This window comes from Tetrao urogallus, assembly GCF_951394365.1.
Source record: "Tetrao urogallus genome assembly, chromosome: Z".
In the NCBI taxonomy this organism is placed as follows: Eukaryota; Metazoa; Chordata; class Aves; order Galliformes; family Phasianidae; genus Tetrao; species Tetrao urogallus.
In genome coordinates, this window is record NC_136816.1 from 10,255,464 (window position 1) to 10,272,709 (window position 17,246).

The 17,246-nt window shown below is 39.3% G+C and overlaps 1 protein-coding gene across 1 annotated transcript; it reads left to right on the forward strand.

Moving 5' to 3' along the window:
• Positions 1-1,402: 1,402 nt before the first annotated feature.
• On the forward strand, positions 1,403-14,135 carry FEM1C (fem-1 homolog C; the record flags this gene model as incomplete). Its single annotated transcript, XM_079549015.1, has 2 exons — positions 1,403-1,946; positions 12,826-14,135. The coding sequence occupies 2 exons, from the start codon at positions 1,403-1,405 to the stop codon at positions 14,133-14,135; spliced, it is 1,854 nt and encodes a 617-aa protein (XP_079405141.1).
• Positions 14,136-17,246: the final 3,111 nt, after the last annotated feature.

The following is a 17,246-nucleotide window of genomic DNA, read 5'->3' on the forward strand; positions in this document are numbered from 1 at the left end:
GCATGAGACATCTGCTAATTGTTCACCCATCACAGTATGTTTTTGTCGAGCTGTAGACTGGATATTTTGTCCAGAAGGATACTGTGAGAAACAGAAGTGGAAGTTTTGCTGAAATGCAAAAATATTACATTCATGGTCTTCTCTTGGTCATCTAGATGGGTGACCTTGTCATAAAAGCAGATTAAATTAGTTAAGCAGGACCTCCCTGTGTGAAGCCACATTGGCTGTCACCAACTACTGCACTTTCAAATGTTTTTCAGTAACTCCCAGCATAACTGCTGCTACGTTTTATTTAACAATTTATTTCTGTTTAGATCTATTGGTTTATCACTTCCCTATTCCCTAAAGGGCAGACCTGCTCCCTTCCCCCTAGCGCGCTACTTATATACACTGTGTGTATATGTTATATATTATATATATTATGTAACACTGTGTTATATACACAGTCCAATCCCATTGTAAACGACGGTGAGAGCGCTTCCAGAACTCCACAAACGATTCCATCCTAACAGCACCTTCCTACCAGGATATTATTTTCGACTCTCAGCACGCACTTCCCTCTGTTCACATTCCCCCCACACATCGCTGATTAAAACTTGTAAGCCTTCAATCACTCCTCAGTTCCATCCGCGTACCTCCCAAAGCTTCCCTACCCCTTTATAGCTCCCATTTACACGCTTTTGCCTTTCCCCTGACCCCACAACCCACACTAACAGCCGCCACCTCCAGGCGGGGCCCCACACCGCTCCCTGCGTCCCGCGCCACGCGGAGACCCGCCCCTTTCGCCCTCCGTCGCCCGCCTTGCCGCTCTCCCGCGGCTGCGCAGTCCCTCCCTCAGTCCGCCCGCAGTGGCTGCCGGGCGCCCGCGCGGGTTCTTCATTGGCGGCGGTTCTGCCTGCCAGGGTACGCTGCGTCCTGGTGTGCGGCCGCGGCTGAGCGTCGGCGGCGGGCCGCGGTCTGTCATGGAGGCGCTGGAACGGGGGCGGCGGGCTGCGGGAGCGTCCGACTGAAAGCGGCGGCCCCGCGGGAAGGTAACCCTTGGTCCGGGCAGGGCGGTTGCGGTTGTGCTGCTGCGGGCAGGGTTCGGTCCGGCCGCCGTCCTGGGGCGGCGCTGCACGGCGCCGGGAGGGTCCGCGAGAGGCCGCTGGGTGGGCTCGTGCTGGGTGTCTGCGGGAAGGGTGGAAGCATTCTGGATTGTTTTTCTTGCAGATCTGTCAAGGAGAGGCGGTGATTGGTCTGGACCTCGCTCACGGACTCCATGTTGTCCCGTCTAGGTGAAACCGACCCGAGAGAAATTTGGGGGCTTGCTGTTGAGCGGTTGTGCTGCCGGGAGGTTCGTGCTCGTGACTGAAAGAAAAGAAGCAGGCGTGCATCTGCCCGCAGCTGGAGAGGTGCAGGCTAGATGGATCTAAAGACAGCGGTGTTCAATGCAGCTCGTGAAGGCAAGCTGCGGCTCCTTTCCAAGTTACTGGCAAGCAAAACAAAAGAAGAGGTGGCCTTACTGATGTCAGAAAAAACCGATGGTGCCACACCACTTCTGGTGGCAGCCCGTTATGGTCACCTTGACATGGTGGAGTACTTGTTGGACCATTGCTCTGCATCCATAGAAGTTGGCGGTTCCGTGAGTTTTGACGGTGAGACCATTGAGGGAGCTCCACCGCTCTGGGCAGCGTCCGCTGCCGGCCACTTGAACGTGGTTCAGTCCCTGTTGGATCGTGGTGCTTCTGTCAACAACACAACTCTGACAAATTCAACGCCCCTCAGAGCTGCCTGTTTCGATGGCCACCTGGAGATAGTAAAGTACCTTGTGGAGCACAAAGCAGACCTGGAAGTATCAAACCGCCATGGACACACGTGCTTGATGATTTCCTGTTATAAAGGCCACAAAGAAATTGCTCAGTATTTACTTGAAAAAGGAGCTGATGTTAACAGAAAAAGTGTTAAAGGTAAGTTGTTTTATGTTCGTAGATAGAATTACACCTTTAGGAGACTGTGAGAATCCAAAAATAGTCTCATGTAGATGAGGAAGAGATGAACTGTACTCAGCTATGTCGTTACTGTTTCTTCAGTGTACACTGTTAACACTGACCAGACAATTTATTTCTAGACTGATTAATATTAAGCCTCACATTCTTAAAGTGACATATGAACTGACACCTATGCACGTGCAAAAAGCGCACAAACTTCTGCTGAGAACGACTGTTGGTTAATAGAGTCAAGTACTCGAGTGTGTAAGCATGTATTTCTAGTTTTTTAATGCTGTTTCTTAAAAAAAAAAAAGCTGTACTTAAAATTGACTTGTGCCACTAAAACTAGAATAGAGGAAGATGTAAGAAAAGAGAAAAGAATCTTTCCTATTCTGTAAAGAAATGAGAACTTTACTCTTCCCCCTCCTCTCCCTTCAAATTTTTGCATCTTTTTGGGACTTTATTTTTTTAAATGTTAGTAAACAAAAGTGTACGTTAGGTTTAAAGAAAGAAAAGTTGTTTCAGGTGACTGAGCAATAACATCAGGATATCTATGAAATAGAAGCAAAGTTATGCCCTTCACAATTCACACCATTGGCAGTCCTGCTGTTACAGACTCAAAGTGAAAATCTGACATTTTGGCTTCAGTAGGAATTGCATAGCCTGCTTGGCTGAACCACTGCTATGTTTTGCTATACATCAGAGTTTTATGTGGTTGTGATATTGGCCTAAAAAAGCATGTCAAGTATTCCAGGCTGCAGTTAATTTTTATCTCACTGACCCAGGATTGTGTGTTTATTGTGTTTCAGTGGTTTATTTTATGTATTTTTTTCTCTGTGTGTGTGTGTGTGTATATATATATATATATATATATATATATATACATATATATATATATATATATATTTTTTTTTTTTTGCTAAATTCAAAAGTTTTTTTTTTTTTTTTTTTGAGTAACACTTCCACTGCCTGTTTCTGGTTAAATTGTATCTGTTGGAAAATAATACAGTTAATGGTTGATTCTGTCAAAATTTACTTTGTACCTGGATTATCATATTGTACTGGTAAATGCCAAGCATGCAATTAATGTATTTGAAAAAGCTGTTAAGCAACTATACTCTATTTCAGCAAATCATGCAGACATGTGAGGGCTAATGTAAAGCAAGATAACACAGATTTGTCATAAGTGTAGGCAGAGAAAAATAAATCCTCCTTTTTAAGGATTTAAGCTTACTTATGAATCATCTTGGACATGTGTTAGGACAAAAATGTCATTTTTCCTCAGAGTGTTCTCAGAACAACACATTGAGCATAAAATGTGCATCCTTCTTGGTTTTGAACAGAACGTGTTCCTTTTCACAATAGGTAAGGGCAGAACAGAGCTGTTAAGTATCTGATGTAATGGGGTGGGGGGGAGAGGGGGGGCAGGAGGAGGAAATCTGAGTCTCATTCCCTTCACGTTGGTGAAGTAGACTTTGATTTGCTGCTTGTTCTTATCTTACTTTTCTACTCTGTTAGGGTTTTTTGTTTGCTTAAACAGCTGAAGGGCACTCCTGAGAGTTCTCTCCTTACTCTTCATTTCTGTCTTCATTCCTTGCTCTGTTTATGTCCTTTGGTTTCTGGTGTGATTCATACCTTAGGCACATAAGCAAAAGTTACTAAGGTGTAACTGCTCCCTGTTGATAAAAAAGTTGGATTGGATATGATTTAGGTTGTAATAATTCAGTACCTTGAGCTGCAGTACATCGGAATGATTCTGTGTGGATAATATCTCTTGGCCAGGTGTGGCTTGCCTTTTTGTTTTTAAAAGTTCTCTCTTATGTGACATGAGCATGCGTTTTGGCATCTTAAGGTGGTCAGATCTGTGAAGTTATTCAGTAAGCAGTGACAAGGTATAGCGAGAGAGTAAGTGCTGTAAAACCTGAACTTGAAAGATGAGAGAACAGAGCTGAGTAAAACTGAGTAGTATGTAGCAGTATGAGTGTTGCAGTGGCTGAGGCTCAACAAAGTAACCTTCAGAACTTTCTTTTGCAATGATATTCAACTGCGGTTAATTTCAAAGTGACTATTAGAGCCACAGAATGGTGGAATGGCCTGAAATAAGCCATTGGTCCTGAAAATGAGCCAATGGCCTGAAATGGTCCTGAAAAGGACCACAATGCTCATCGAGTTCCAACCCCCTGCTATGTGCAGGGTCACCAACCACCAGACCAGGCTGCCCAGAGCCACATCCAGCCTGGCCTTGAATGCCTGCAGGGATGGGGCATCCACAACCTCCTTGTGCAACCTGTTCCAGTGCCTCACCACCCTCTGAGTGAAAAACTTCCTCCCTCACTCCATCAAAGTGTATTTTCCTGTTTCCAGCAGGATTTGTGCTACATTGTCATATTCCACCTTTTCATTATTTTTTCTGTTTCTCCTCCCAGCTGTGTATTAAATAATTGGCAGAATGTAAGGCTAGGATAGTAGAAAGATGGAAGACTTGAGTGTTCTGCTCTTGAATAGTAGAACTTGTTCCTGTACCTGAGCTCTCCTTTTAGATAGCCCCCTTCCTGGGCCATTAATGGGGAAGCCTGCTGTTCTGTGAAAGATGTGAAAGCTGTATTTAATGTAAACTTTGTAGCACTTAGAATTACCAAGTTGTCTATAAAACCAAAGTGGTGCAGCTTCTCTAGATGTAGACCTGGAGAATTGCTGACTGTGGGAGTTTATTACATATTTTCTTACATATACTATTCTCCAAACCAGAAGGGAGTAGGGTTAAAGTGCTTGATCTAACCATTGTATTTCTCCAACAGAATTTTATGTTGTAAGATAGGATTTTATTCACATTTTCAAAACTCTGAACATCTAGGGAGAAATGTGAAGGCATCTGTGTTGGCTGTTCCAGGGAGGAAATGAAATATATTCAGATGGAAAGCTGGAGTGTTTGCCTAGTTCATAGGCATTTCCAACGCACTATTCCTGTCTTGAGAAGCTACAGAGTAAAATGAACAGAAATGAGTGCTGCTCTAAAAGTAATGCCTCCTGTTTTATGCTGTTGGTCCAGAATATCAGAGGTGCATGGTGGTGGTATGGCAGTACTGTCAGGAAGACTCAACCTCTATTCCATTGAATTTTGTTGCTGTGCAACAGATAGCAGTGAAGGGACAGTATAAAAAATGGCATCTGACATGGAAGTGTGTGTGAAGCAAAGGTGTGGAGCTGAATTCCTCCATGCAGAAAAAAAAATGGCACCTGTTGACATTCATGAATGCTTGCTAAATGTCAGTGGGGACTTAACAGTGGGTGTCAGCACAGTGAGGTGGTGAGAGGTGTGTTTCAGCAGTGGTGATAGTGGGTCACTTCTTCTAGCACAGACTTTCAATGTGGCTTGCAGGCTGTATTTCACTCTGGGCAAAAATGCATAGCTAATGGTGGCAGCTATCTTGAAAAGCAGCATTCTGTAGGAGAGAGTTTGCACTATCAAATAGCATTACTGTGCTCTTTGTATCTGTTGTAATTTCCTTGGAAGTAAACAGGAAGCATTACTTTTGGAGCAATCTACATATTAAAGTTTCAGTGTATAAAAAGTCTTGCGCAGCTACTAATCTGTTTATTTTTTCTTTATTTTTTTTCCAAAGAAAAGCTCTCATAATCATAAATCTCTCATAATCTAAAGATGCTCCCCATGCTTGTTAACAAGAAGATCAGAAGCAGATCTGGGTTTTCTTGTGAGAAGTTTGACTGCTGGTCGGTTGAGGAGGAACCTTCCATATTTTGGCTGCATGAAGTTTCCTGTTTGTCTGTATTGGGAATTCTGCAAATGATCTGTAGTTAAGAGGCAGTGCTCTTTTGCCATGTTAAGAATAGTCTTGTAGTTTCTTGAATACATCTTTCACTGGTGAATTTCTTTTAGTTGGTCAATACAGGGAGGAAAATGGCTACTGATGCACTTGAAGTGATAGCTGTGTTTGCTGTACCTTGTGATTACTGATTTGGATTCTCTTGGTGATAGGTCTGGAGTTGTGTTTATTGGAATTGGGTTTTATATTTAAATCAAGTATTTTGTGTAATTATTTTGCCCTCTGACTGTTTTTAAGCAAATCTTGTAGTTGGAACTCCAGACAAAACATGTAATCTTGCATTGCAAGGATCAGTTATACGTGCTCTGATACTCTGCATTATTCTTTATTTCCCCCATCCGGGCCTGGTGCAATAATATAAATTCATTTGCTTGTTTGAAACTAACAAGTTAAACACACGAGTTAAGCACACAATTGCAGTCTGCTTTAGTTCTGCTATAGTAATGGGAGGGAATAGTGTAGTGTTATCTTTGCATTTTCAGAGTACAACTAAAAATCTTGCTCTCCCTAGGTTGTTCTAGCCATAGCACAGAATTTGATTGGGATGACCTTATAAAATAACATGAAGGATGAGTATTGTTTACTTGGCTTGCTTATTTTGAAAGCTATGGAAGTATGCAGACCTCAGTCACTACAAGTTCTTTATCAAGAGTATTCAAACAGTAGTACTCTATTTCAGTTCCATTTTTTGTGTGGGAGCCTGGAAAGTGTAATGCTCAAAACTGTTGGGAATGGAAAAATCTTTAATTATTGTTTTAGCTTTTTTGTTTCTCCTTGTTTTGGCTGAGCGCTGCATTTTTGGGTATTCTGTGTGTGATGCGATGTGAACCTCAGCGGAAATGACTGTGAGTAAAATAAGGAAGATACAAATCAAAGAAATAAATCATCAGTTCCAAATAAAGAGGAGATTATAGTGAAATTAAATGGTTAACAACTGCTTTGTATTGTTAATCTTGACAATAGAAGTTATCCTGAAATACATTTGTGAGCAAGGGACACAGTTATTCTTGTTATAGAATATCAAGAATCCACTAAAACTTATTAAGCTTAGCAGTTCTTTGCAATTTGCCCTTGATTTCTTTTTACAAGGAAGACCTACCTGGAGCTTTTCTTTGTTACGCATACTGTGTGTAAATAATGTGAAAGTTTACCTTATTTGTATGTTACAGTGCTGTATATCTTTTTTTAATTAAAAAAACCAAACAGTACAGCTGCTGAAGGATTTAATTGCTTCCAGTGCTGTATTGAAAATCAGTGTTACACAAACAATTTCATTTCAAAAAAACTGATTAACTTAATCTGTAAGGATGCTTGAGTAGATACACATGGCTAGTTTTCCACACTAGTCAATCATTCTAATTAAATCTTTTTTTCTACAATGTGTAATGTTCAGCAGCTTAGTATCCATTTTCACAAACAGATCCTGGATATGAAGTCAGATTGGTAAAACATTTTAATACAAGTTTTACTACCAGAAATCTGGTCTTTTTTTTCCAGCCTGTTAGGGAGTGTACTTAATATGGGTTGCAAATCAAGTCTAATAATTTTCTGTGTCACTGCCTTGCTTTCTTTTCATTTCTGTGTCACAAGTCTATTCTGGGAATTACTTCTTTCTGACATAGAAAGAGACGACCTCATTATAAATTTGAATCCCTACCCAAATGAGTGTTTTGTAACACTGGAGACCTAGGGATTTGATCTGTGGTATGGAAGATGTTTTTGTAATGCTTGTGATATGTTAAAAAAGTATCAAAAGAAAAAAGCAGGCAGTTATGATGAGAAATGACTAGATTTTTCCCTAATCTTTTCTCGCAAGGTTTGGGAAGACCAGAGGTGGGAGTTACTTACTTTTCATTTTGTTATGGTTTTTAATTAGAATAAGTTATTAGGTAGTGTAAGAGTAATTTTTTCTTATTACAGACAGAAAGTTGTATTAGCAATGCAGTGTCCCAGCAGTAGATCTCTAACAAAGAACTACCCAGCATACCATAACACTGCCAGTTCCGTTTTCTTCCTGTGCAAAAATGATGAGCCTCCCATGTTCTTGTAACATCTGCTGTCTTCTATATGTGATTAAATTCCTGCAAATGATTTCAAAATTGAAAATAGACTAGCAGCGTTTAGTAATATATCATTTGAAATATCATCCACAACTTCAAGAGAAACAACAAAAATACCCAAACATGCAAAAAAATATTTCAAATTCAAGTTTTGCCACTTAGAAAGTTGCTTACCAAAGTATGACTTTCAATGCCTTTCTTTAAGTCTTTTTAATACAGCAGTAGATACATTTATTTTAGTTAATTGCTAAATAAATAATGTTACAGGTGTTGGACTGGTTAGCTTTTGAAATGCATAGATAACACTTATTCCTGTCACTGGAGATGGTGCAGTATTTTTGAAATGGATGGAATTTTTAAAGTCAGAATAATGGTTTATCACACTTATTTGAACTGTTCATAGAATCACAGAATGGCCTGGGCTGGAAAGTACCCCAAGAATCATCAAGTTCCAGGCCTTCTGCCACACACAGGGCCACCAACCTCCCCATTTAATACCAGCCCAGGCTGCCCAGGACCCCATCCAACCTGGCCTTGAACACCTCCAGGGATGGGGCATCTGCAGCCTCTCTGGGCAGCTGTTCCAGCACCTCACCACTCTCATAGGGAAGCACTTCCTCTTGACATCCAATCTGAACCTTTCCTCCTTGAGCTTAAAACCATTCTCCCTTGTTCTACCACTATGTGATAAATGTTGATTCTCCTCCTTTTTTTTTTTTTTTTTTTTTTTTTTTTTTTTAATTTTCTTTTAAAACCTGAAAGGCTGCAGTAAGATCTTCTTGCAGCCTTCTCTTCTCCAGGCTGAACAAGCCCAGCTCCCTCCACCTGCCTTCATAGCAGAGAAATTCTGTTTCCTATACAGTATGTAGGATATAGGCTTGATATCTTTAATGTTGCTGTCACAATGTCTTTTAATTATTTCAGTGCTTCCTTCTCATTATTGCACTTCTACTATCTAGTGATAGTAAGTGAGATGTGGATATTAAAAATTGATGGTAATGATCTTCCTTTATTAGCCTACACATTGTGGTCTTCAAGCCCTACTACAGTATAGGTAGCTAAAAAGTTACCCTCATTCTGATAATGCTAATAGTAACCAGTGTTAGGTCCTGCACAACGTCCTTATTTCTAAATTGAAGATACAGGTTTAAAGGTTGCACTATTCAGTTGATAAGGAATTAGCTGGAAGTTCGCAGTAGTAAGAGAGCTACTGAGCTGGAGAGCTGTGGTCAGTGGCTCTGTGTCCAGGTGGAGGCCAGTCATGAGCGCTGTCCTCCAAGCTCTGTCTTGGGACCAGTACTCTTTTCTACCTTTGTCAGAGTCCTGGGTGATGGCACTGAGTGCACCCTCAGCAAGTTTGCAGGTGGCACTGAGTTGAGTGGTGCAGTTGACACGACAGAAGGAAGGGATGCCATCGAGAGGGACCTGAACAGCCTTGCGTCCATGTAAAGCTCATGATGTTCACTGAGGCCAAGTGCACTTGGCTCAGCGCCGTCCCAGCTATGAGTAGAGACTGGGAGAGGAGCTCCTTGAGAGTTGACCGGCTGAGAAGGACCTGGGGGTCCTGGCAGATGACAAACCACATGAGCCAGCAGTGTGTGCTTGCAGCTGGAAAGCCAACGCTCTCCCAGGATGCATTAAAAGAGTGGCCAGGAGGGCAGTGGAGGCAATTGTCCCTCTGTGCTCTGCTCTTGTAAGGCCCGACTGATGGAAAAGTTTCAAGAGCAGCAGCTGTTTGCTGATGGATCTACAGTATGTAGTACAAATAGCTTTGTGGATCCTACTCTAAAAGCCAGCAAAATATTTAATCATTGAAGCACTTGTGAGTCCAGTATTACTAATGTATTTTGTCTTTGGTATAGTTAAGAGGAAAAAAATGTCATAGCCTAAAATGTTGACCTGAAGGTAGGAAGCAGACGCAAATTCCAGAGTTCCTGAGCACTGCTTTGAGTGGGGACCTGGGCTTGAAGTGGCTGTATTAACCGATGATTCAGGCAGCACCCAGATGCATCTGGTTTTGCTTTCATCAGTAAGTGCAGATGGCTTTAGGAATCAGCCAGTCTGTAGTTATGGTTTGAATGATGTAATTGCATTTTTAAATAGATTTTCACTGGCATAGCCAGACAACATACATAATGCATGTGTTGGCTAGTTTCACTAATTTTCTCTACTTTTTTACTCCATGCCGTCTTAGGAGTTTAGAGGTCAGATGCTCCTATACCTATTGAGTTACCAAAATACAGAGAGAGGGAATTAAATTTGATTAACTATGCTTGCCAGACTTATAATCTGCCTGAATTTGGGAAAATCTCTTCTTGTAGTTGGAAAATTTGTTGGTCTTAATAGCACTCTCCATTACTGACAATAATTGACTACGGTATTAAAGCTTGAAAATCACTTGTCAGTGTGTGAGCTGGATTTAGCTTCAGAAGTCTTGATCTAATAGATAATTTCGGGCACCATTTCGAGTTGGATGTCTTTATCTGCTTACTTGTTTTACTTCTCAGTAGATGACAGTGAAGTAATTGTCCACCATTGGAAAATTTATTTGGAAAAGAACACTTTGCAAGTTCGCTGTCTGAAATCAGATACTGTCTCTTGTTTGGAACTTGTACTTAAAATACTGGTTGATGGGCAAAATACATCCATAGCTATTTTTCTGCTGCAATTGCAGCTTTTTGAACTTTTAAGGTTTAGCATTTGAAAAGAGTTGTTTGTGCTTCTCTGTATGAATTTGATTAGGATGGCAGCAATTTATTTTTGTTGTTATTTGGCGTGCTTGAGTTGAGATTGTTAGTCCTGAAAAGCAGCCATTTGTCCTTTCCTTTATTTTCCTGTCTGTTAGAAATGAAAGCAAGAATGACGTATTGAAAGTGCTGTCGGATGGTTTGCAAGCCGATTTGAGGAAGAAGCAGCAAACTAATTTTCAAGTGAAGCTTTGAGAAGTGAGAGTGAGAAGGGGCAGTGATTGAGGTCGTTATGGAGGAATCAGGATAGAAGGCTCTGTGTCCTTTATAACATCTTTGTCTAAACAGACCATGAATCTACGGATTTGCTATCTGCCAACAGCCGTAGAAGTGTTGGATGAATATTTCCTTGTCTCAGCAGTGTACCAACATGTAAAAGCATACTACCACACAATAAACTGTTACTTGATGTATAGCGACTGCTTTGCACTGTGGATCTAGATCATCTGGTTCTGCTGGTGATAGGTAGGCATGAATTTAGAGGAAGTTATCACAGTCTTCGCAAATAATTGTGAATTTTGCTTCTGTAGGGTTTTTCTTCATACTTCAATTTTGTATCCGTTATTTTCTTTTTAGGAAGTAAATGCTCTTAAATCATATTCTGAAAAGCTGGGAGATTTAAATTTGTGGAGATCTACATGAATTCTCAGAAGGGTAGTAATAAAGGGAAAGATTATTTTTATTTCTGAAATGTAATTTGTAAGCGTGAATCATTTTTTCATGTATGTAGAGACATACACAATGCCAACTTCATACGTTTTGTGTCTCAATTTACTGTATTTAAAACAGGAGAAAGTAGAATGGAGATAAAAGCTCAACTTAGTTTGCTTATATACAGACTTCAGCTCTTAGATGTCCAGATTAACATTTCATTAGTTAAAATATTCAGTTCATTCCTTTTTCTTACAAATCATCTCTCAGGAGAAGAAAAAAAAGTTAAGAAAAAAAAACCAACAAAAGCTAAGCTAAATGTGTGCTTTTCCAAACATTGCATTAAAATTTCAAGACTGTTGCTTTGTTTCCTAACCTGCTGTCAGTCTCATGAGGGCCTAGGGGTACAACAAAGCCTGCTGCAAATTGCTGTCTTGTTGGCATACAAAAGCCTAACAGAAATGTAAATGAGACAGTTCTGTGAAATTTCTCGCTCATTTTTTTAAAAGCAAAATCCAGTGACAGTGATCTTGGAAAAGATCTTGGTTGGGAGTGTGGAAACTTACTGACTGTGTAATAGAGATGGATGATCTGGCAATCAGTTAATTAGGATTTCACAGTGCTAATAATATAAAAAAACAAAACAAAACCTAATGGAAGCAATAGGAACAAGTTACATGAGCTTTCTGTTAATTATTTTCGTATTGCTTAGTGGGAGGCTGAAAAGTTAAGTCAGAATCTGTAGTATTCATAATACAGTGTGGGTTTTACTTGTGATTGTTTCTGAATTCCACAGTGTGAGGTTGTGTACTGGTGGAGGGGATCAGGAAAGCTTATCCACCTCAGTCACTTCTCAGTGATGTATTTGTGTGTGAAACTGGGCAAAGTTATTTGAAACGTAATAGTTCAATATTTAACTGTTGTGTCTAATGTTATTTCTAATTAGCTTAGTATGTTATTTTTAATCAAATGGTACTAGTGCATGCAACAGCTTTCTCTGTAATTTTAAGACTAGAGCCCTCTTAACTTACAAACTATGCAGTGGCAGGCATAGAAAAATAATCTGAATGTAAATAAGATTCTGTGTGCTGTGTTGAAGGAATTTTCTTACTGTGTTAGCTCACCTTCAGCTTTCATACAGATAACGTTATTTTTAATCATTGGTGAAGATAGGGAGGAAGAAAACTTGACAGGTGAAGAAGGAAAAAGAAAGCATGAAGATAACAAACTTCAGAGTTTTTTGCTTCCTCTTTAGAAGCAAATCTAGAAGAAAAATCTCATGTGTAGTGGGGAAGTCTGTTTTAATTTTCTCTTTATGAATGAGACAGAAAGGCCCGTAAGATTTGCCTAATTCCGTCAGTAATATCAAGCATTCTGATTCCTTTAACTGCCTTTGTAATCTCGATGTTTTAGTCAGATCTTAAAAATATTTTAACTGCCTGCAAAGCCTTTCATGTTGCATAAATGTCAAAACAGACCTTTTAAAACGGTTAAAGCAGTAGGATTTAGCCTATAATTTGATTGTTTGTGTAACTGATTTTCTTCTCTTGTGTAGGAAACACCGCACTACATGATTGTGCAGAATCTGGCAGTTTGGAGATCATGAAGATGCTTCTCAAGTATTGTGCCAAAATGGAAAAGGATGGTTATGGAATGACTCCACTTCTGTCAGCTAGTGTGACAGGCCACACAAATATTGTGGACTTTCTGACCCAGCATGTGCAAACCAGTAAGGCTGAATGCATAAATGCTCTGGAACTTCTAGGAGCAACGTTTGTTGACAAAAAGAGAGATCTTCTTGGTGCTTTGAAGTACTGGAAGCGAGCTATGGAAATGAGATACAGTGATAGAACTAATATCCTGAGCAAACCAGTGCCACAAACACTAATTATGGCCTATGCTTATGCTAAAGAGGTAAACAGCTCGGAAGAGCTAGAAAATCTTATCGCTGACCCTGATGAGATGAGAATGCAAGCTTTGTTAATTAGAGAACGTATTCTGGGCCCATCTCACCCAGATACATCCTACTATATTAGATACAGAGGTGCTGTCTATGCGGACTCTGGGAACTTTAAGCGTTGCATCAACTTGTGGAAATACGCGTTGGACATGCAGCAGAGCAACCTAGATCCTCTGAGCCCTATGACATCCAGCAGTTTACTGTCATTTGCTGAGCTTTTCTCCTTCATGCTGCAGGATAGGGCGAAAGGCCTACTAGGCACTACTGTTACATTTGAGGATCTGATGGGTATACTGTGCAAAAGTGTTCTTGAAATAGAGCGGGCCATGAAACAAACCCAGTGTCCTCCTGATCCAATACAACTGAACAAAGCCCTTGCCATCATTTTGCATTTAATTTGCTTGTTGGAGAAGGTACCTTGCAGTTCAGAACAGGAGTATTTTAAGAAACAGACTATTTATAAGTTTCTTAAGCTTCAGCCTAGAGGGAAGAATAACTTCAGTCCACTTCACCTTGCTGTTGACAATAGTACTACATGTGTGGGTCGCTACCCAGTTTGTAAATTCCCTTCTCTACAAGTAACTGCTATCTTGGTGGAATGTGGTGCTGATGTAAATGTCAGAGACTCTGATAACAATAGTCCATTGCACATTGCTGCACTCAACAATCATCCAGACATAATGAATTTTCTCATTAATTCAGGTTCACACTTTGATGCCACAAACTCACATAGAAAAACTGCTAGTGATTTGCTGGATGATAAAGAAATAGCCAAAAACTTAATCCAGCCCATAAATCATATTACACTGCAGTGTCTTGCTGCTCGTGTCGTAGTGAATCGTAACATACGCTACACAGGCCACATCCCTGAAAAACTAGAGAACTTTATTTTGCTCCATAGATGATAGTATGAAATGCCAGAGCACTGTTTTCTCTTAAGCACGACTAGGTGACAATGTTTTGCTTTGAACAATGTTGTGATACACCAGCATTCTCTTAGCTTGCTCCATCTTGCTTTCATTAGCTAAAGCATTGTTAGCATCAGTTTGGCAGAGTTGGTTACCTGGTATTTAATGTATGCCATATATTATATTTTGTGAGTTAATTAGAAAAGAAATGCCATATTTAGACTTAAAACTGTTTGCCAAAGGCTTGTCTATTTTGGTCTTAATTGCCTGATGGCTGTTTGGAACTGAGTTGAGTGTTTTCCACGGAAGTCTTATACTATAACTGTCGTATGGATTTTATACACTTGGAAGGTCATCTTTTTTTTTTTTCTTGAGCATTTCTACTCTCTTCTTTTTTATGGACTCACTGTAAAACTGTTTAAGTTGGATGGACTTGTTAACATTTGCAACTACCATAAGTGCTTTTATCTTTTCTATGCACTAGTTGAGTTACGACTGTTGCGTGTGAGCATACCTCTATGCAGCACTTGGCCAATTTTGAACTAAATGTACATTTCATTTTGCAGTTTGTTTGGAGATTTTGTGAGAATGCTGGCTTCATAGTATGACACATTTTGAAACTAATTATCAGTTCTCCACACTTAGATTTTACTTCTCTGAGTGCTGTAACTGAGGTTTCTTTCCTCTTGATCCTTAGGAGATTTGAGCTAAGTTTAGGAGAAGAAACTCTTTCACGTGATAATTTCCCTGAACTTTAAATCTGAAAATCATTCTGTTGCATCATACAGTTAGGGGAAGGGTCTTCATTATATACAAGTGACACCTTCCCCTTTGCAGTCATGTCTTGCTTGTGCTGGTTATGTGACTAGATGTGAAGTTTGTTCAAAGTTTAACTGCAGACTTAACAATACACTTTAATGAGAAGTAGATCAAATGAATGCTGTAGTTTAAATTTACAAATCAACTTTAGCTACAAAAGAAACTAAAGCATGTTGGTGGCATGACGCTTATCAGTCCAGGTCTAGACGTCACTTAACATTATTTTGACTGTGTGGCTGTACGGCAAGGTATTGGAAGTTCTGTAGAAGTGTCCCTTTTTTTTCATTTGGAATATCTTTATAAATATTTGCATGTTCTTTTCTCTAGTGTGTCAGCTATACTTTAAAAAAAAAAAAAAAAGCAGAGGTTCTGTTGTGTATAAAGCTCCTGATGAAAGTACCTATTTTTATAATATTTGCACAACAGCTTAGCTTTTACAACAGAAAGGGCTCTTTTGACTTGTTAAATCTATAAATGGAGATCATAAATGTGCAATTCAGGTTATTAATATAATTCAGCACTTTACTGTTGATTAATAGTAGATTATATTATGGCACATTAGCCCTGCGAATGTCTTGAAGTGAAATTCAGTTCTGTTGAGTAGAATACGCTTGTAAGTTTCTTAGCCTAGCATATTGGATATTGTTAAGGCTTCATTCCACTGGTGGGTAGTAAGCATACCTATGGGCTTCTTGCTCCAGAGTTTCAGTAAGTTGGCTTATGGCTTTCAACAGATTTGTAGAAATTTAAAGGCCAAATTAAGTAGATAAAGCTATTATAGAAGAGTAATTTTTTATTTTCTAACCTTATGTTGGAACATCTTTGTCATTAAGTTGAGTAAGAATGTATCTTGAGGGAATGTTAGCATAGTTCTTCATTGCTTTCTGACATTTTTGGGGTTCTTTTTAAAGTGTACACTACTAGCTTGGTCATTCTTGAAAAAAATACTGGAGTGTTTTTAAACGAAGATATGTTGAAAGTGCCATTGGTGTATTGCCACTTTTAGGGTTTACTAAAAGTGACTTTCACCTGTTTATCCCACACCACATGTACACTTTTCAAAGTCTGGGAATAAAGAAATCCAGATAATAGAATGTATTTGGAAGGTAAACAATTGAATTAGCTGGCTTTTTCTGGTTTCTGATGATTAAAACGTGTGCCACCCAAATTGTCCTTTTTGAGAACAACAGCTTGACTTTTATATTCCTTATTTTTATTTTTTATGATTCTCTACTACTTTGTAAGTAGAGGCAATCAAGAAATGATGCCACAGTACAAATAATCCACATTATTATACCAAGTCATAAACGTACTTCTCTTTCTATAGGTTACAATTTATTGGTTCTATAAGTAGACAGATTTTAACATCTTTGGGATTTTTTAATACTCTGGAATCTAACTTGGCGTTCTTTGTTTAAATTTGTCTTCATAATTTTCTAATAACCAGTTTAAAATGAGTTATTTGGACATGGTTAGCCTAGAAATACAATCTCAAAAAAGTTTACTGTTAGCAAACAATATTTGTTCTATTGAGTGGAAGACATTTCCAAAATGGTTGGAAAGCAGATGGTCATTAAATATATGTAAATCCAGTGGAGACTAAGTTTTCAGGGAAGGCCTATTCTGTGAACTACTTGCTTTAATTTTAAAAACTGTCTTACGTGATAAAGTACTGATTTATTGTGTACAGTTCTGTCTAAATACCTGTTGATATGTCAATTCTGAAGCGCATCAGCTCCATTCAGAAGTCAATTTTTCATGATGTTGAGGCTATCTGCTGAACTCAGTGTTGTGATTTTTGCCAGATACTTGATGCATTTAATTGTCTTTTCCATTTCCTTCTTGACCTGTATGTTTACATTACTCTTTAATTTTTGCTTCATTTAAAAAAAAAAAAGAAGTCAGTACAGGGCCTGTGTCAGATGATACATTATGGATTAATTTCAGGATTTTTTGATCAGGAGAGGCATGGCAGGCCTTGTCATATATGCTCGTACTGTTGTGGCCAATGCTGATGGGAAGTAACAGATTTTCTTTCAGCTCCTGGTTCAGGCCAGTGTTGTCTCCACTGCAATCTAGATATCAACCTTCTGGACAAAAGGTTTTGTTTTGTTTTTAAGTCTTATTACTCATTCAGAGGTGGCAGTAAAGTGATTTTAGTGAAGCCTATTGATGTTATATGCAATAGTACAACTAGCTGAACTTGATGTGTTCAGGGCAATGAACTAACGAGCATTCAGAATACAGTTTTTTGTTGTAACTGTAACTATTCTTGTCATAGCTGAGCTT